A 20,656-nucleotide genomic window follows, 5' to 3' on the forward strand; every position below is an offset into this window, starting at 1 on the left:
ATGTCGCTGTGGCCCCGGGTGAGCCAACCTTTCAGCTCATGGGCTATGACCGTTCTAACGAAAACTCATGTGTCTGTGTTACCTCCCTCCTCAAGTGGACAGTGAAAACAAGAAAGCCCAAAGAGCCTCTGAAGCCCCATGGGGATGGTGAGGCCCACCCGCAGAGCTGTAGCGCTTGCCTGTCTCACTGCGGGGCGAGCCTGGCTAGCGCGCAAGAGCGGAGCTGGGCCGGCGGCCAGAAAGAGCTTCACACCTTCCTACAAGTAACCACTTTTCCCCCTTCTTTTTAGAATGGCAACAAGGAAAGCTCCCTTGACATGCTGGGCACAGATATCTGGGCAGCCAATACCTTTGACTCCTTCAGGTAAGCTGTTTAACAAATGTTTTTTAAAAGATGGGCTGTGCCCTCCGTTAGCCTTTGCCTGCACGTTGTCCTGGAGGTGCTCACACAGGGCAACACTGCGGCACAGGCCCATGTCGCTGCTCTTCCTCCTCCTCGCCATTTAGCCCGTGGCACTAAGCATGGTCGACCTGCTTCAAGCATCACAGGTGCTAGGAGAGGCCACTGAGTACAATCCAGACATCTGAATAAGTTACTGATATGATTAATTGTAGCTGTCTGATAGCCTGGATGGGCAAGACTGAAGCAGCTCTGAGCTACAGCTCCCAGATTTGGGGGATGTTTTTCTTCCATTAATTGGCAGTGTGCTCGTGCGTTTTGCTTCGCAGCTGCTGAGAAGAGCTCTTCAGCTGCTGTTTCAGCGCTGGAAAAATGAGTGTGCTGCCCCGCTGAAGCAATGAGAGCTCAAATCAGGGAAATATGCTTTCCATCCAGTCGTGTGCATCTCCCTACACCATGCCTGAAGCACAGCAGGAGTCTGCATGGAGCCTGCAGGAGTTGCGTTTCCCCTGGGATTTGCTCCAAGGCCCCAGACGATGAAGGGCATGTTGCAGCAGGCAGCTCGTAAGGGAACAGAGCCTCTGCATTTCATGGACTAGACTAGTACCTGTTGCAAAAGCCGCTTGATTTAAAGAGCGAGTGTAGCTGTCAAGGTATATAACTACATCATACATCTCCATTGAAAGTATAAGTTTAGAACAGGCAACAGGAGCTCAACGTCTCCAAAAATCTGAAAAATGAAACATAACACAGCAGTGTAAAGGTTGGAGGTCTGTGTCACGTACTCTGGAGCAGAGAGCAGTGTCTCCAGAAGCACCAGCCCCTCCTCTGGAGGCTCAGATGTACCATCTGCTCCTCAGCCCAGTTGTATTTAATTAGTAGGGTGCTTTCTTTGTCTTTCTCTGTTTTTCTCTCCTAGTGGTGCGACGTGGGACTTACAGCCTGAAAAACTAGACTTCACCCAATTTCACAGGAAGCTCCGAAACACCTCCAAACACCCGCTGCCTCACATAGACAGAGAAGGGTGAGTGTTTTGTGTGTGTGGAGGGATTCCAGCCCCAGAAATAATAGTGAGGTTGATTTCTCCAGTAACATGTATAACTTTTCCCTTACAGTGGGCATACTAACTTGGTGGCATGGATCATACAGAGAACTTGGAAAAGAGGTGCTAGGTCACATGTGGGTTTTGGGAACTCCTGAATCAGAAATGGAAGTGTCTGGTTTTTTAACTCTGTCATCCAGTTCTGGGCAGGAGCAGAACTGTTCACTGTATTTTGTATTGCTTGGTGGAGTTCAGTTTTAGACCATGATGGGTTCAAGCTAAATTTTGTAGATTCAAACATCTTTGAATATTGGGGGATAGATCCTGGTTTAGTGCTGATCCTAGACAAAACTTTTGTAAGCAATGGAGCTTCTGTTCTCTCCAGCAGAACTTCAGCAAAGAACAGAGCATCAAAATGATCTGTGTGGATCAAAGTGCTTCTTCCAGAATTCCACCCACTATCTCCTAGCCCTAAAACTGTGAAAACATTAAATGGTTCCTTTCCCTGGTGATTAAAACCTCTGGGGGCTTTTATGTTATTGCCAGATTCCTCTTTGGGTGGTGCTTGGTCAAGCTGTATATGCACACTGACATTTCTTTTTGTGTTGTATGTCAGTCCTTGCAGTCTCTATCATCTTGGTGGTTCTTTTCTGGATTTCCCAGGTTTCACAGTCTCATTCTGGAATTGAGGTGCACCGAACCGTGGTGTTCATGTGTCCATGTATACCGAATGCTTCGCCTGTGTTGCTTAGAGAGGGGTCACAGTTTCTCTGCAGATTCTGCAAGTTGAGAGGCGATCTTAGTTCGGTTCAGAAGGTCTCTTTTCCCTCTTCTTTTCATCGAGTCCTAGAGCTTAACACACTGGCAGCACTATTCTTCTGGATAGTATTACCTGTTCTGTTATCCCAAGTTATGACACAAGGTTTCAACTCATTCTTGATGTAACTCCTTGAAGATCTCTGCTAAAGAAAGAATATAGTTATTTCACAGCTACATTTAATGGAGTAAATTTTTTTCCATTTTTTCCGAGTCATTTTTGTCTGTAGAGGAAGGAAAAAATAAGAACAGCTATAAAATGAGGGGCTGAGAAAACTGCAAGTGATTTTTCAGTGCCACTGTATTATATGTAGTGACAGAAATCCTCTCTCAGAGCAATTTAGCTGTTAATAAGTTGTTTTTTCCAAAGTGCGGGCGATTGCTATACACTTAGCAGGGCTCATTCCTGGTTGCGATCCTTCCCCAGCCGAGGGTTCGGCATCTACCTTCTTAACTGTGCAGGAGACTCCGGTGCCAGGTAACAAGAAGCAAAGCACATGACTGTGTAAGGCTCTTCTGCACTTTAAGGACTTACTGCAGGTAAATAAACCAATTTTCAGAATATTTGGAACAATGTGAGTAACTCTAAGTTTCTAGGTTAAACATATGCCATCAGCACAAACAGTTCATCTCTCAGGATGTGGTTAATACAAGTTATAAGTTACCCCAATTAGAATGGAAGAAACAGAGACAAGATTTTGTTTTTTCTTTTTAAGTTTGCTCTGTTGGACATTCATCAGCTTTCCACACTGAACTCATGCTGAATGAGCTTACTGAATCTCCAGAAAGGCTGCTAGTTAGGCATTTTCCCTCTTGCTTGAGTAGGGGTTTTTAACGTATTAGCTGTGAAATGAAAAATTTAACAGAAAACAGGGAAAGATAATATTAAAACCAAAATAAAGGAAGAGGGTATAGCATGGGAAATAAAAAAAAGGGACATGTCCCTCGGTATTTAATAGGTGTAGCGGGCAGTGTTCAGTATGTTTTCTACACTCTAAGTGCGGAAGGGATCATTTGGTTCCTTAGGCTGATCCCGTGCATAAGGTAGGACATGTAACTGTATCAGTTTTGTTCTTCCCATTCTCTCTGCAAATTCTCAAACCCCTTTTAGAAATGTGACTGCCGGAGCGATCTGCAGTACTGTAGTGTCAGTCTCAGCTGTGCAGCCTCTAAACAAAAGCTGCCTTCATCCTCCTCATCGTCTGCCTCTCCATTTACTGCCTTCATGCCACAGTCTGGCCTCAGAAGTTCACCCTGGGGTAGTGTCCGGTGCGACCCGTCCTTTCCAGAACAGCCTTTTCCTAAAATACGGTTCCCATTCTGTACGTGCAGCTGCTGTTCTTTGTCCCGAGATGTTTGACCTGATTTTGGTTCAAAATTAGTTGTGTTGATGAGGCCCGTTCCACCAGTCTCAAGATTGCTGGATGATTGTCTTGTTCTCATTTTAGCCACTCTCGCAGTGTTCACTGAATTGCATCAGTTTTATACGTATTGCTAGACCGTATACGTATAAATACGTACATTTATACGTATTGCTAGACCACAGACAAAAATGCTGAATAGCATTGGCCGGCTACATGAGCCCAACAAGACTGCAATAGAAGCATCCCTATTAGAGGACAATTGACGATTACTTTGCGGGGTTTGTCAGCTAGTCAGGTCATTGAAGTTGCATAGTATAGATATTTTTTTAATCATTCATACAGCAGTCAGTATAAATTATATCTTTGCAGTAACCTTTGTAAATTGAAGTCACTATTTCACCTGTGATGGAAAGTCACTTGTTGAACACACCTGGTTTCCAACAGAGTAGGGTGTTAGTTAAATTCCAGCCCTCTGTTACTCTCAGTAGAGTCCCACATCACTTCTCCATGGTTTCACAGGCACTGCAGTCTGGCTGGCTGAACTACAAATTCCTCCATTCAGCTTACCAGTTTTCAAGTTTGGTGCTTTAGCACATGGCATTTTTCTGGATTTTTTTGGATCTCCCCAGAGATATATGACCTCCCCATTTACTGTGATTCCACCAAGCTCAGTTGTTCTTGACCTCCCAGACACCGGTTACCTCAGTCTGCTGGTCTCTGATTTGCTGTCTAGTATATCTTGTTTAACATTATCTTGTCACTGAAAAATACTTTATCATTCTTGCGGGATAGAAATTGATTGCTCTGATTCTTAATAAATGCAGAAGACAATATATATTGATGATTTTTCCTTCTTCTGAATCATTAACAGGTTCTCTGTGTTCAACTATTAGCAGGCCCATAGTATCTTCAGAAATTTTTTTTTTTCATTTCTTGACCTAATAAAAGCTTGCTAATTGTCCTGACAGCTTGGTTTCTCTCACCAATTTTTCTTGTTTCAAAATTTATGTTTATATTTGTATTGATTGTTGTGTACTGCTTTTTGCCTGTTTGTGATTTAAATTTATGCTTGCTTGCTGCCATCTTTCTCAGCAGGAGAACGGGAGCTTTGGGGGAGTCTAGTAAATGAGAAGCAGTTCAAAAGAAACACTTACAGTTACATTTTTCTTCCCCGTTTTTTCATTGGGATGGGATGTGGCTTTCGTTTTACTTGGTCTGGGAATTCACTCCCTTTGAATCACCTAGCGTTAGTGCTCAAGACTGCCTTAGGTTTTCTCCCAGGAGATGCTACCAGGTCACAGTAAGAGCACTTTAATGCTCTGACAAATGGGTGACTGTTGGTGCTGGTGGGTGGGGTTGCAAACAGCGTTCATTTGGTAGGAATGGCTTTGTGCCCACGTGGGAGCGTTTTGGAGGCATATTCATTTCAGAGCGCCTCTTTATTTTCATGAGGGTCCTCTGCATGTTTCACATGCTTTTGTTTGTTCTCTTCCTGCCATAGGCTTGGCAAAGGGAAATATGAGGATGGCGACAGCATCAACTTGAACGACATAGAGAAAGTCCTTCCCGTGTGGCAGGTAGGTGTCATAAACGTCGCCGGTCCGCGGTACTGCTTGTACCCTAACAGCTCCCTTTGCTACCTTTCCTTACAAAACAGTCCCCGGAGGCTGGGGAAGCTGCTGGGCCAGGTGAGTGGGCTAAGCTGGCAGCGGTGGCCCGAGGGCAAAAGGGACTTTCGCTGCCGTTTGGTGGCTAAGTCCTATGAAAATTTTGGGTCCACCACTACTTCCAGCTAAGAAATTATGGCCGAGATCCTGGAAGACTGTTACTCCGTTGATTTCCCTGAGGCTTAACTTCTTAAGCACCCTGGACAGCCTGAGCGATGGTCCTCTAGGTTTTGTGAGAGGGAATCGTGCTTGTGGCTTCAGCGAGCCTTCCTTCAAACCTCACCCCTAGGCAAGGGCAGTTATAGTTTAGGCTTTGTTGTGAGGTGGAACATTTAGGACAGTGTATTATACATGGCTTTCATACTTACACACACACACACACACATATATATATATACACACACATACATGCACACAGAGTTCATATTTTAGGAAAGGAGATTCTGAAATGCAGCAAGCTTCCTGCCAGCTCCAAAATAAATTGCTGTCAAGAAGACATCAATGACTGTGCTGATTCAGATGATTCCACCCTGAAGCGTGCATGTGTGTGTGTATGCAATGATTATTCACTTATAAGTTACCTCTAGACTTTTTTTTTTTTCCCTCCAGATCTGTCCTCTTCGGTCAGTTTTGGTAGCTCTGGTTAAATGACCTTTGGCACTCGAATGTTGGGGAGTAGTAGCATGAGGCCTTCAATTAAATAGTCCCATTGAGTAGGCCAGTTGGTCAGTGTCGTACGGCCTTTCTCTTTCCTGTGCCCCAATCCTGAAAGGAGCTGAATACCCTGGATTGTGTACCTTTCTGAAGGTGCTCAGCATGCTTCTTGTTGAGGTCACCTTTAGGTCTTAAGAACGACTCCTCTTTGCCTTCAGAGGGAAGGACTGAGACATCTCATGTACTGTGGTAGTATTTCGGTTTTCAGCTCTGAACAAGAGCCTGCTGGGATTCTTGCTCATGCATCATGTGAGAAAAAGCCTTGCTCATCCTTCAAGTCATGTGATGATCCGTGTTACTATTTCTTTTGAGTGAACTAGCTGGCAATGAATACATAAAGTAGTGAGAAGAGTGGAGAAGTACTGCTGACTTTGGCACAGAGAAGCACTGCATGCAGCTGTTCTCTGCTTAGTCTCTTATGTACTCAGTATGTCTGGACTTTAGGTCACAGGCAGAAAACATCAGGGTTAGCTGACAGTAAAGACCCCGGTAATTCTGCAAAATGAAGTTATTTTCCCTGGGGAATGATTGAAAATGTTTTACTTATAGAGTTGAAGGGAGTTTCCAGACATCCTGGGACTGCATTTTCAGGGTCACAGTCTGTGCCTGTACCCAGTGCTGCATATTTCAAGGTTTATTTAAAATGCTGTTTGGTGATGAACCCTGGCCCTCTTCTTGTAAGGACTCTTATTAGATGAACTTGGCCCTCGGGAGGGTAGGAGACAGGAATGCAGTCTGCAGAGGGAAGTTAGAGAACTTAATACTTGAGGTCACACAGGGTGAGCCGAACACAGAAGTGCGGAATCTTAGGATGGCATTTTCCCTTCAGGATGACACTTTCTCTTAATTACGCAGGAGACCGCTTCTTATGGACAGGAGGCAAAAGGCAGGCAAGGAATAAGGATATGGCCCGGTAAGTGAATTGTGGCTCAAGGCAGCAGGGTGCAGATCCATTTCCTTTCAGGAGAGGGACTCTGAAGTCCTTTGCTGAGCAGGCAGGCTGCAGTGAGCTTTTACTCACAGCATCTTGCATTATTAGAAGAAACTATTAAAAAGAAAGAAAGATTAGAAGAAACTATTAGAAGTTTCTTTCAGGGAAGAAACTCTCGTATTCTGTGCCAGGAGTTGACATTCTTCTTCTGCAGAGTTTAACTTCTTTCATAACTGACAACTCCTAAGTAAGCCAGGTCTTCCTGGTCTAGTTATCCTCTCATGCTGTTGTGACACCAGGTTAAGTTCATTGAATTCAGTGAATTAATTCTGCTATATACCACTATAAAAGGAGAATCTGTATCTGTCAAGTGGTTCTAGTCACATCTCGAAGTTGTACGGTGTTATTTGCAGATCTTAATTGTTAGTGTGGTAGCTCTAAGCCTTGCCTTGAAGACCTGGTGGAATTTATGTTTGATTTGGTGTTTTGTTTGTGCTTCTGGGCAGGTTAGTAAATGCTACCTTGTTTCAGAGACTGGCTTACCTAGGCATGTACAGTCGTAGTGCATGTGGGAACTAAGAGCCACGTAGTTATTGTTGAGGATTTATCTTGTTCAGTGTTGACAAGTGAAATACTTCCTGACAGCTGGGTTAATCCTGATGTATCATTGTTGACTGGTTGCTTTAGAAATTTGGTTTCCTTTGATGCTAGCATACACTGGACCTTATTTCTGGGATACACCCAAGTCTGTATCTGTATCTCAGCTAGTATTTCCAGTGGCCCCTCCCAGGGGTTACGCAGACTGCTCTGGATGTCTGGACATTAAGATGTAAATTTGAGTTTTGTTACTGGAATCTATCAATAGTTTTTAACAAAATGTTGCAAGGAAAACCTGTGGGATTTGGTGATATTATTTAAAGGCGTAAAAATAAAAAGCAAAATAACCTCCCCCAAACTCTCTTTCTTCATAGCTGTCTGAGGGAAAAAAAGGTTGTCCCCAGCCTATTGTTTTGACATTAGAGGGTGTGTGTGTATCCCTCCTTAGAGATGCTCTTGGCGGACTGCGAAGTGGCACGGTACGCTCTGCCATCTCGTGGACATGCAGAGTCAGGCGAATCCAGCACCGCTTCCGTACTCTGCATCGCCGCATTCCCAATTCCGTCTTGACGGTGTTGACCATTTCTGTGTTTAAATTTCCTCCTGCCCCATCTTTTCAAGGTTCGACTGGCATGAGTGTTTTTGGTAGTAAGTAGACCTTGTTTGGAAAGCTTCCAGCGCGGTGGTTCCAATCAGGGAATGAATGAGTTTGCAACACGATGGGAGTGGCCCTGTGCCTTCCTTTGTGCTAGCACAATACTTGGGATAACACTGACACGGCTGGAAACCAGCTATAAAACAGATTGTGCATGCGGTGGGCATCTGCTTTCTTGTAAATAACAGTCAGTTGAGGATAACAACGGCCACTGTTTTCGGAGGATCTCATTCACACAATGCATGTGACTTAAGCGAATGCTTTTTACTTTGCTTTTGCGATGGCTGAGTGCGTGTGAAGTCATTATTTTGGCTCCGCTCATGAGTCATAACCTCTTCATCTCTCCTTAATCGCAGGGGTCTCTAGTGGGACTTGGGCACTAATTCGCCTAAGTGCTGCCAAAATGTGGCTTTGGAAAAAATATCTTTAGAAGATAGGTATTCCCCACTCATATCATCTGCTTTTTATTGCACTCCAGGGAGGATTGATTGTCTGCTTTGGAGAGGCACAGTTGAGATTCACATTCCAGTTTTCATCAGCCTCTCAGTTTTCACCTCGCTGGTCAGCCAGTTTGACAGAGGAGACCATGCAACTGGCTCAGTGTCATGGAGGAATGACTTGGAGCTGTAGGGGAGAGCTTACGCGGTGCATTTTGCTTTTGCTTCCTTTGGCAAATGCTTGGGAAGGTTTTCAGGCTTGGAAGTGTCACAGCTGAAGGCCATGGTCCTAGATGGAAACAGTCTGTAGACTGTCAACCCTTGGCACACTCTACACCTACCTGAGAAAACAACCCAAGGGGCCATGGCCTACAAGATCTCCTTCCTCCCCATGAGGCTGCTGTAGCTCAAGAAAAATAGGATGCAGTATTTTACCTGCCTTTTTTTTCTTTCTTTCTTGTTGACTTGTTTTCTAAAGACTAAAGAAGAAGAATGAGTCTTTACAGTGAGAGCATTTAAAGGGAAAAGCGGTCATCTTCAGGAACGGTTATGTTTGAACAGTTGTATTTCAATGTGTTGGGACGTGGGAGGAAAGGCCCGTGTAATGTGGCCGTGCGACCTTTAAGTGGTGTGCAAGTATGGCAGTACTTCGCTGGGATCATGTTTCCCTTTTCCACACGGGAACTGTGACACCAGGGTAGGTGGTTTACCTAGCATTATAGCAACCAGTGAGGGGGCTGAGTCTCGTCAAGACATTTCTGGCACTCACCCTTCTACCAATTCCCTTAGTTTCCAAATGTGAGTGTCTCAAAGCACCTAACTCCCCTTTCCAAACACCCATGGCCTGGCAAGTGTTTGCTTTGAGCAGACAGCAGTGAGTTTTATTTGTGTCACTGAATGCAGCGTTACACTTGTATTTAAACAGGCAAAATGATCCAGACTTGCGTAATGTCTCCCACTAACCACATAATGCAGGAAGAGGCAGAAGTTCTGCACTTTCCCTGTTTAAACGACTGAGAAGCAGCACTGTCCCCCTTGGGCTGGATCGGGGAAGCCTGTAATCATGAAGCAGAGTTCACTGCAGTCAGAACCGGTGCCCAGCAGTCTGTTTCTGTTGCAGAGGGATCCAATTTGTCAGTTAATAGAAGCTGGAATAGTGGTGATACAGTTGGCTACGTGCAAATGTTGTACTTTGATGTCCATATGTGAGAGCAGCTCAGAGTACTAGTTCTGTAAGCCTACCAGACCGGCTTTTTGTGTCATTAGCTGAGAGAGACCAGCAGACGTTGCTGGTGGCTTCCAACCTGTCTGGGTTATGATATGTTTCTGCTGATCTTTAGCGATGTATTTCCTTTCTCCATACAAATTACAAGGAAAACATCTGACTCTTGCCTCTGCATCTTTACTTTTTGCAGAAAGAGCTGGTGAGAAGCTGGTAGCTGAGACTGTGTGTCACAGGGACATGCTGTAAATACTCGTAGACATAAGCAGAGTGTTTTGGGGCAAATACGCCGAGTGCTTGAGAGGGTTGCTGAACTGGCGTCTTGCAGCTTTTTGCTTTCAATTTGCCAGACTCATGTCTCCAGGCTGGACTTACCCTCTCCCAGACTGTCCAGACATGCCTTTATTGACTAGCTTCTCGTTGGTTTGTGTTTTAAGATGTAGGAAATAAGTGATACACTTGAGAGGGGTGTTTTGCTTTGCTTGTTTCTCTATGATAAGCATGGACACAGCTTTGATGTCATTTGGTTTGGCATCTTAGCTGGCTTGCAGCTCATCTCTTTCTGTTTCCTTTCTGATTCTTGACCATTTTTGTGATGCATTTGGGGTTATAATAAATGGTCATTTCACTTCTGCGTAGTTAATGGATCTAGTTGTCATTCAACTTTTTGTTGGATGAGAAGCAATGGTGCAACTTCTTAGGAAAAAGGGAGGCTCTGTAGCTTATTGTGTTCCTTTTAGCACATATGAACCATCATAGAAGGACAACCTTTGAAAGGTTTGAAAGTTTTCTTTCACTTTTGCCCTCCTTAAATGCAGAATGAAGGGGCCAACTCCAGAGCTGTGTGATTATGCGAATCTGTGACTGCTGCTTGAGGTAACCATTGTGATCTGGAGTCCAGTCCATCGGAGGTGACCAGCTTATTTGATATAAAGTTGTAAATGCTTTGATAAAAACAGTAGTATGGTATTTAAAAAAACAGCTATGACCTTGTCTACGTTCACATATTTTCTGTAACTTCTACGGCTGCTAAGGAGGATGAAGTTGAATGAATGGCAGGAGCAATGTAGAGAAGATGCTATGAATGTTGTAGTCACCATTATATTCCAGGCTTCATCCAAGCAGGCTTAGAAGCATCATGATTCCTGACTGTGCTGGGATCCCACCTAAATTTAGACACCTAATAGGTTTTTCTGCTTAGTCTCCTTGGGATCCTGTTCTCATTGGCAAGTACTTTCAAGTCAAATTAGAATTTAGTGCAGAGTTCATGTGAGTAAAGGTAGGAGCCTATATTTGGGCCGGTAACTTTGGGTTCCAGCTATAGTAAAGACATAGACACTTCTGGGAACATTTCATTGCATCTTAATGTAGGTGTCTAAAAAAGGTCAGATGATTCCTAACTAAGGATATCTGTGTCTACACCTGTCAACCCTAAAAGGAGCTCAGAGGGACTAGCTCAGATGTAGGCATATTTAGACATTGAGATGTCTAAACAGCAATAAAGCTGACCCAGGCATCTGAGGAGAGAAAAGTGAATCCTGGGCAAGCATTTCCTCTGCTGTCATTCTCCATGACTTACTGCTCAAGATGAAGAGTTTGATGTCCAGCGCTAGTGTGAGGGATTGCTCCTGGACCGTGTAGATTCCTGACGTTCCTAGAGTGGACCATGGCTGGGGTGGCACAGTGGTCTCTGGTCCCTGTGGAGCTCCAGGATGGTTCATTGGTGGGGTTGTTTTACCTACCTCGTCTATACAGCAGCTTCAGAATCCCTTCAGCGCAATACTCATCCTCTTCCTGTCCCCTCTTGCTACCTGGTCCTGTTTTTACTACAGCATAAGAATTCCAGGATGCCTTAGTCATGCCTCTGGGCAGTTCTTTCCTCCTCCTTGTTCTCCAGGCAGCCAATCCTTTAACCAGCCCAGATCCCTTCTCTTTCAGAGCTGGATTTTTTCAGATGATGTCTCCTGGCTCTCTGAGGTTGCTAAGCAACTTCTCACTCATCAGCACTCCCTTGCAAGCTAACAAACACGCTTCGCCCTGTTTAGCCAGCAATTGCTATAGGAAACCCCTCTCAACATTGCCTCGGAGATTTCCTGGGTGCCAGGAGGACAGAGTGTGGTGGTTTTATTTCTCAGCAGCAAAATGTGACCTGCACACCTGGCTCCCAGAGCTGCCTGGGTCTATAGGTGTTGCAAGCTCCAGTGGCACAGCCCGATGTCATCTGAGAGACCAAAACGAGGACTGTGGCTGGGAGCTAGGCAGCATCAGAAAGCTTTTCTGCTTTTCTGCTGGAGCCAGAAGAGTAATTCGTGCTGCCGAGAGGTATTGCTGGAAGCAGCCAGCAGAGGGGAGCCTGCTACCGTGCTGGGCGGCCGGTCCTGTGCATGCACACGCTGTGCACGCTCCTTCCAGGGCAAGGGGCTGCAAATCTGCTCTCCTCGGAGCGAGGAGGTGACCGCCATCCATAAAACTGACAGTTGTGTTCAACAGTGGGGATGGGACACACATAGGTGTAAGATTCAAACACTGTAAGTGCATTTCTGCCAGGGTCCACATGCCTCCATTGCCATCCTTATTTGCAAAGGGGGGTGAAAAAGGCAAGGCTGGACTGGGTCAGTGTGAACAACTGCTGGAGAAACCCTGAAACAAGCCCTCCTCCGCCTAAACCATGTAGCCGTCTCAGAGCAGGTTATTCTGTAACTGCAAAACCTGGGGTTTCCTCACCTCTGAATATCTGGCATCCTCTCCCACTGGAAATAAGGGAGTACTGCATGGAGCTCTTGCCCCATCTGTGTCCCTAATTCTTCTAATATGTCTCTCCTGCCAGTCCTGTACTCATCATGTGTAACCGTGACATTTTTTATGCATCCACGTAGTGTAGTGTACGACCAAGTCATGCTAGCTTGCTGAGCGCCCCAAACTGGAGTGATTTCTTCCCTCCCCACCCATATCCTGCTGAATTTAATCAGTTGCATGCAAGCGTGGCACAGTTTTTTGAGAAGACTTTTAGTCTACTAAGCCAGCTTCCCGTATCCCAAGGGTCTTTCCAGTACTGTAACCACTAAAACTGCTGTGGAAAGTCCCTGTCAAAAAGCCAAGGTTTACTTGAGTATAGGTCACAATGTATTGAAAGTCGGATCTCCACTGCTGGGGAAAAAGCGTGCGTGCTGTGACTTTCCATGAGGTATTATCTTTCTGGGATCCATCTCGTGCGGCATTTAACTCAACCAACAATGACCATCTCCTTGGGAAAAGGATCAGGCTGAGTGAGCAGATTGACTTGGTCACCCCTTCAGTGCAAATGTCACTCCCTTGTTAGCATTAAGGTCATCAACAGGGCAAGGCAGATGACTGTTATGGTCTGCGAAGAGTTGGAAAGGAGAAGTCATGACCAGGGTTGGCTTGTCTTCCATGCAGTTCATCCGCTTGGATATTCTTTCAAGGGACAAGCTCTGGCTCTCATAATAGAGCACAGTTGCTCTGTGAGCCTCAATCAGGTTATAATACCAGTGGTTTTTACTGGAGGTGCAGAAAAGGGGTAGCTCTTCCAGTGGATGTTTCAGATTATGGTTGTTTTCCATACTACATGATAGACTGTCCAATAACACTGTACAAAGGGTTGTGTGTAGGAGGTTGTGCGGATTCAGAGCTCCAGAACATGGTCGTTTCAGGAAGCACCAGGGAAGTGAGCAAGACCTTTGCCATTCCCGTTATTATTATTATTAGAGTTTAGAGTTGGTTTCACACTGTAAGAAATGAAATAGTTGCACTTCTCAGGCTGTTTTTTTCGGGCTGTCACCCAGTGCAAGCAGACAGAGTGGTATCAGTTATACTCGGCTCGTAATTCGGAGGGGTTTCTTCCCAGCCAGATGGTCTAGGAAATTAATTTTTAGTTGAAATAGCTAGTTTCTGGAGCTGATAGCGATGCAGTTATCCTGGCCCAACACCTACTCTGCTGTTTGAAGAGTGGGAGACCTGTTACAAAGTCCTGCAAGGAGTTATAGCATTTCATGAACTCACTGTGAGTCAGAATCACCTTCCTTCGGGTTGACTAGCTGATTTTATTTTTATTTTTTTTAATTCTCTTTTGGGCCATGGTCTAAAAGCAGTTTGTTTCAACGATAACACGGGAGCCCTTGGGGTCGTGAAGTTACTGAGCAAGGATCGATAGAGTGAGCGAGAGGGACTTATTTGCAGCCCCTGAAGGTTGTAGGAAGTCGAGATTCAGGCAGATGGGGAGCTGCAGGCCGTGGGCACCCATGGCCGAGGGGCCGGGGAGCCGCAGGCCCCGGCGCTGGCGTGTGGCAGCGGAGGGGACAGGGACTGGTGGCAGAGGGGACGGGCGCCGTGCAGCGCTAGAGGGCACTGCGGCCTTTCCGTGCAGGCCCCGGCCAGCCTCGCAGCATGGCCTCCGGCCCCGAAACAAAGCTCTGCGGAGAGGAAGCCGCGCGGCAGGCTCCGCTGTCACTTTTTCCAAGCAGCGAATCGCGCTGTGCACGGCGGCCACGGTTATATCCATCCCGCGCCGGGGTCATGCTCTCCCTTCCCTCCGAAACCTCCGCAGCTTGCCCCGGGCTGGCGCGAGGGCCCGTGTGCGTGTCCGTCCCCCGGCCCGCGGTGCACACACGGGACCCTGCGCCGGCATTACAGAGGGAAAGGTGTTTTTCTGCAATTTGGGCTGAACTTGATCAGTGCTTGGTGCAAAGACATGTCCGCCTCGGAGCAGAGGACGGCCCTGGGGCGGCTGCGCAGCCCCCACATTTGGCTCGTCCGAGCCCCGCGGCCTTTCATGAGACAGCGCTGTCACCCCCCTTCACGGACGGCACCTGATGCCCAGGCAACCAGCGGGACATTTCTCCAACACCCACGCAGCCGAGACCTTCCTCCCTTGCGTTGCCACGTCTCCCCAGCATTCTGGGAAGTCTTTAGAAAATCCCATGCTAGACTCTGGTCCTGTGGGAGGACCACGACAGGGCTTAGTCCCAAAGCAGGTTGCTCACCGCAAGGACCAGTGCTGCAAGTACTGTCACCATCCCCTTCCCCAGGGGACAACCTGACCTATTGAATATAGTGCCATTTATCTGTGCTCCCACTTTTTCCATCTGTCCCTCATCCAACCTGTTGCCCCCATCCCACATGGAAGGATGTGTAGACCTCAGCAGGAGGGAGATGGATACCTGCCCAGTGGTGCTTGGTGCTGGAGCACCTCTCTTCCTTAGGCTGTAGTTTGCCAGGCACTAATTTGTGCCAATTCTGCGGAAAAAAAAAAATGAATAGATGGAATTTGGGCTGCTTTACAGTTTGTGCTTTGGCCTGGTTGACCGAGGGGTAGACGTGAAGCAGCCGAGTTGTGGGGCTGAGGGGAAGTGGGAGTGTGAGTGCACCCTCTCTGGAGTGGAGCTTCATGGCCAGGGGCCACGAGGAGATGAGAGAAGAGGATCTGAGAGCTGGATGGGAAGAACTGTTCCTGGCAGCATGAAGAAGAACTTTATGTTGCTTTTAAGGAGAGCACAAATAGTTTTAGACCTGAGAACCACGGGCTTCTGGGGAATTAGCTGATTTGGATTTGGGGACTAGTATTGGCGTATAAATAACAATCCTGTAGATGTTTGAGGCTCTAAAATATCACCGCATCAAACTCTGGCTTAAACTTACTGAAGAACAACACAGGCTTTTCTCAGGCTTGTAGCTGACTTTAAAAAAAAAAAAAAAAAAAAAAAAAAAAAAAAAGTTGATTTCTTTTCTGCACCTATATAATATCTAAAGAAAGCCTGAAAGGTTTTATTTTGTTCTTTTCTGTCCTTTCTATAGACTATATTAAAAAAAAAGACTCCCCCCCCCCCCAAAGCTGCTTGAATTTTATTTTAACTTCTAAAGAGTGATATATCTTTTTCTCCTTTGTTTTCCCGGAGGATTCATTAGAAATCTGAGAGGTCTTTCTCAGCACTCCATTGAATTTCTGCTGACTATTTTCATGAAGCCAGTTGGGGAGTAGTGCTTAAGTTAAAAAGTTGTTATAAAAGTAGCAGAGAAAAATTCAGGTTTCTAAAGATCCCGTATGCAAGTCCAATACCGCTTTGGTCGGTCAAATACTTCTTATGGCTTGGCTATTTCCACATCATAATCCGCTCCCCCTTTCACCATGAAAGGCCTGAATTTTTTAACAAAATAAAGGGAAGGAAGGAATTTCTTTCTAAAAAGTAGACATTCCAAGGACCCAAGAATAGAGACGTGCTAATGTTCCCATTGGCAGAGGAACGTATATAGCATAAAAACATAGCTTTTCATAAAAATTCTGCTAATATGACATCCGTTGTCTGACAAAATAATAGGTTAATGTTTCCTGCAGCATTTAAAACTAATTCTTAACTAGAAGATGCTCCCTCCTTTTGCTAAAGTCTTTCCTCTGATGTTATGGAAATAGCAACTGATACAATAAATGAGACCAGAGGTTCTTAAAACACAAGTTTCCTGTTTGTAGCCAGCAGGTAAGTAAATCCACTTACGTGCTGCAGTTGAACGTGCCATGCAGCTTGGAGACATACACATATATATATATATATATATATATATAGCTATAGATGTAAATATAGCTATTTAGTAGCAAGATAGATGTTTATTGCAAGACAAGGTAGTTCGGTCAAAGATTGCCCCTTAGCTAGGAAATTTATTGCTGCACATGACGCCTGTGTGTCTTTCACGGGGAAAATAAAGATTGTTTGTTAAGGGAATTATAGGATGTACTTGCCTGTGCTAGCACGGGACTGAGCTCTGTACCCAAGAGGTCCTTCCTAGTCCTGTGTTCATGTTGTCCCTAAATTTTTGTCTATAGATTACAATTTTAAAAATACCTTTGGAGTTTGTTTGTTTTTTGAGCTACCCCGTGCACTTTTCCGCTGGATCTAAAAGCAGCAGCCGCTCGGATATGTGAGCGTTAGAATGTAAGACAGTCAATGAAAGGAAAGTCCGTGCCATCTTTGAAATTCCTGCACTGAATTGTGGGGTTAAAGGCTTTAATCTGGGCTAATATAAATAGCAAAAGGAATGTGTACTTGCTCCCCCTGTGTCTAGCTGGACCGTATTTGGACACGGATACAAATGTACACGTGATGTGGCAAAATGCAGCAAAATGGTAGCTGTTCTGTACGTATGCATGGAGAAACTGAGGCAGGGAGCGCAGAAATGAGGTGTTCAAGGTCTCCCCAAGAGTTTGCAGGAAAGCTCAGAGACCACTCTGGATTCCCAGCCCTTGGCTGCACAAGGCGAACCCCGTGGCTGATGCTTCCCCAGCTGAGCAGAGTTGTTCTGCTCCAGGTTTTCGGCATCCCTGTTTGCTCTGGAGTTGTTCATCTAGGTTCTCGGCTGCCTGCTCTGCCTGCCAGGAAGGATCCCGCAGAGGACAGGAGCCCTTGCTTTATTCTGTACCTCTACTCTTGAGCGTGACCTGGGAATGTCGCGCTTCTTCATTAAGGTTGTTAGTTCATGCCTCAGGCTAAAGCCGCCAGCCAGGCCTTTCACCTGCTGGTACTGCCACGAAGAAACTGCTCATTGTTGGGTTTCGTTTTGTTTTTGTTTTTTTTTTTATTTTTATTCCTGTAATGTATGAGCAGAGAAACCACTAGAGAATGATAAAGCTTCATTTCTTCCTGCTTTTGTGGCCCGCTTGATTATTTCATTTCTCATTGTATATTCTTTTGAGGCGCCCTCTCCAAACGGAAAGAAAATATGTATGCTTACAGGAGCAGTTTGTTTCCGCTCGGCTGAGCAAAACAAGCAGATATCGTACAAGACATAGATTGCATCTGTTTGCTGGTCTTGGGCAAGAAACCTCCAATACTCGCTCAATCACACTCATATGAATGACATTATTCATTAAATCTGGTGGGCTGCACATGCTTAACTTTTGCCAGCCTTCCTCTTGGGGCTACCAATAAATAAATAAAACGTAAGCATCTAGATCCTCAAGTTTGCGTTACTTCATAGTTACTGGATAAGGATGAAAAGATTTGTGGTCGGTAGTTACATGGGTATTATTTGAACCAGCAGCTTTAAAGATGAGATGTTCTTTGCTGTTATTTAAGGGGTATTTGGCAAGGATAGCCAGTTTTTAAAAACCAAAGGTGAAATGTGGGTTTTCATTTGTTACCATTTAAAAGCAAATGCGGGCCCAGGATGGCATCCAGACTTCCAGCCTGACGGAAGCTGCTGATCAATAGGGTGTGAAAAAGGTGTTGTCTCTTTTTGCCCTAGGTTTGCTAGGGAATGGGGATTCCTCGTGGGTGCTGGTTCCCGCCAGTTCTGCTGTTGCAGTTGGAGGCGCGTGAAAGAGCCCGTGTGCTGGACAAGAGAAACAGAGCTCGTATGGGAGAGAAGAAACTTACTCCCTGAAAGAGAGGATATGGAATGGGTTTTTGTACGTTGTCGTTCCTCATCACGCTAAGCTCTCCCTTTTTTTGGTGTATTTGAAGAGTGAATATTTAAACTTACTAAAAATGTGGTGATTTTTTTCCCCTAATAAAACTCCCAGAACTTGACTGTGTAGAGAGCTAGACTAGGGCTGAACAGTTCTGCAGATCTGGTCTTGTGCAGGCACCCTGCAGGTGCTGAGTGAGGGACTCAGTCCCAGAAGGCTGTAAGTTGCACTGGAGACAGGATCGACCCTGGCAAGTGCCTCACTGGTGTGTCACAAGTGTTTCATAGCGACGTCTGGTCAGCTGCAGTCACTCTGCCCATGCTGTTTACAAAAAGTAGAGAGCTAGGACATCCCTTTTAAAGCTTTCTTCCAGTTTCTCTCGTTTCCCGTCCACACTGATGAGTCCATGAACCTTGTGCAGCAGGAAGCCATGAGGAAGCCCTGCTGCTCAGCTCTGCGGGTGTTAGGGCACATCAAGGATGGGGGAACTTCAAGGAGATGTTTCCAGCGGTTTGGCGATTGACTCATTTTAAAGCTTATGGAGAACCAGAGAGGACCATGGGCTAGCTGGGTGCTTTGCCACTGTTGATAAGAGTTGAGGTTTTTTGGATGTAACCGGCATGATAAAAATAATCTCCTTGCATACAGATTTTGATCTGGAAGAGGGCTCCTGTGTGCAGCATGGATTTTGGTACCTGGATCACCAGTGCAAAGTTGAAAGAACCATTTCCAAGAGCAGATTTGTACTTGAAGCATCTGCTTACTAGCTGTCATCCAGCAAGAAGACCTCTTTATTTTGTCTTGAATGAGAGACAACTATGTGTGCCTTAAGTCTTCAGGAACTAGTGCAAGTCCTGGGTGCTACCAAAATGGAGCCGAGCCTTCCCCATCTCCTCTAACAACAGTGCTGCAAAACACCCAGCAGCAGCCCTTGCCTCTATCGCTGACGGGTGCTCGGCATGGGGAGCTCCCTGGGCGCAGCTGCCCGCGGCCAAAATCGGGAGGAGGCCGCGGCTCAATCAAGAAGCGTCTAGACAAAATAGGTCACCGACCAGAAAATCAGAAAGGGGAAAAGTTGAACTCTCGCTGAAGGGCATTCCAGCCAGAAAGAGCAAAGGGGAAAAAATTAGAGCATTAGTGTGTGAGTGGCCACCTTGTTGTACAATCACAGTATCATTTTTCTATTTTCTTTTTTTTTATGGTTGGCTTAACAATTAAAAGGCTACACTGCACTTTGGTTTTTCCAGTCTGCTGCATCGTGTGACCCCTGTGACTCTGAGTTAAGCCTCATTATATAATGGCGGGGTGTTTTTTTGGAAAACCTCCATTTAATCCTTTCTGAGCAGAATTTGCTGTTTTTGTTTTCTTTCATATCGTTGTCTCGCTTCCCCCCGCCTACCCCTTCCCCGGTGCGCGCACGCTGGAGGCGTCAGTCTGGGAGCAGGGTCCTTTCTTCCTTTCTTTTTTTCAAATCTGTGGAGAAAAATGGTTTATTTTCGTTTGCTTGAGTTACAGCGCCTTTCCCCGCCGTCGGGGGGAAGGACTACGTGATGTGCAGCAGGTATTTTGTGAATGGAGCACAACCCTGTGACTCCCCGTCGCTTGACCAAAGAGGGAGGCAGGGGAAGGAGAGAGACAAAAAAAAACCCCCAGTGACTCCATATGACTCGGTCTGGCTGGAAAACTTTTTCAGCACAGTGGTTCTTAAGCCAGGAGGAAGCTTTCTTCTGGCCCAAGAACAATAAAGGGGTCAGCAGTCTGATCCTCCCTCCTACACCCTCTTCCTTCCATTGTGCGGGGTATGTGCAAATATCCCAGGCTGCTTCTGCTGGGGCCTAAGGGAGTTTAGCCACACATGTGACATTAAAGAAAGATTCTTGAACAGTTCTGCGAATTTAGTAATCCTGAGTTGCAAAAAAAAGAAAAAAGGAAAAAGAAAGAAAAAAAAAAAGCAAAGTCTCTGGAGTGTTCTATTTATGGTTCAGCATTAGCACTTGGAGAAGGTACTGAGGGGTATTTCTCAGAGCTGATCTAGTGCACCCACCACTCAAGTATCGCCCTACCATGCTCCGTCTTTGGCATAGGTTCTCCAAGGCTCCATGGCAGCTTCTTTCCCAGTGCCTTCTCAGTGTGCTGCCAAAACCCTGCAGAGGGTAGGTGAGCCCTCATGTCTCCCCAGTTCTTGACCTCTTCCAGGAGCTTCTTGTTGAACTGTTTCTCTGATTATCCAGGGTGTGGGAATCTTCTGCTCTCGTAGGACATGTGCAAATCTTGTATGCTGCTGCTGTGTGGCTCCCTAGTAAGGATAGGGTTGGAAGAGGCACAGCTGCTTTCCACACTGAGCATCTTCCAGGGATTAAGCAGTGTCTGCTGGTGCCCAAATTTTCAAGGTAGCACC

General features: G+C 45.8%; 1 protein-coding gene across 1 annotated transcript in view; it reads left to right on the forward strand.

Moving 5' to 3' along the window:
- CTIF (cap binding complex dependent translation initiation factor) overlaps positions 1-20,656 on the forward strand; it is a 207,081-nt gene that overhangs the window by 78,356 nt on the left and 108,069 nt on the right. The window contains exons 4-6 of the mRNA XM_067316080.1: positions 291-364; positions 1,320-1,424; positions 5,124-5,199. Coding sequence (XP_067172181.1) covers positions 291-364; positions 1,320-1,424; positions 5,124-5,199 — 255 coding nt within the window. The remainder of the gene's footprint in view (positions 1-290; positions 365-1,319; positions 1,425-5,123; positions 5,200-20,656) is intronic.

This window comes from Apteryx mantelli, chromosome Z (assembly GCF_036417845.1).
Source record: "Apteryx mantelli isolate bAptMan1 chromosome Z, bAptMan1.hap1, whole genome shotgun sequence".
Taxonomy (NCBI): domain Eukaryota; kingdom Metazoa; phylum Chordata; class Aves; order Apterygiformes; family Apterygidae; genus Apteryx; species Apteryx mantelli.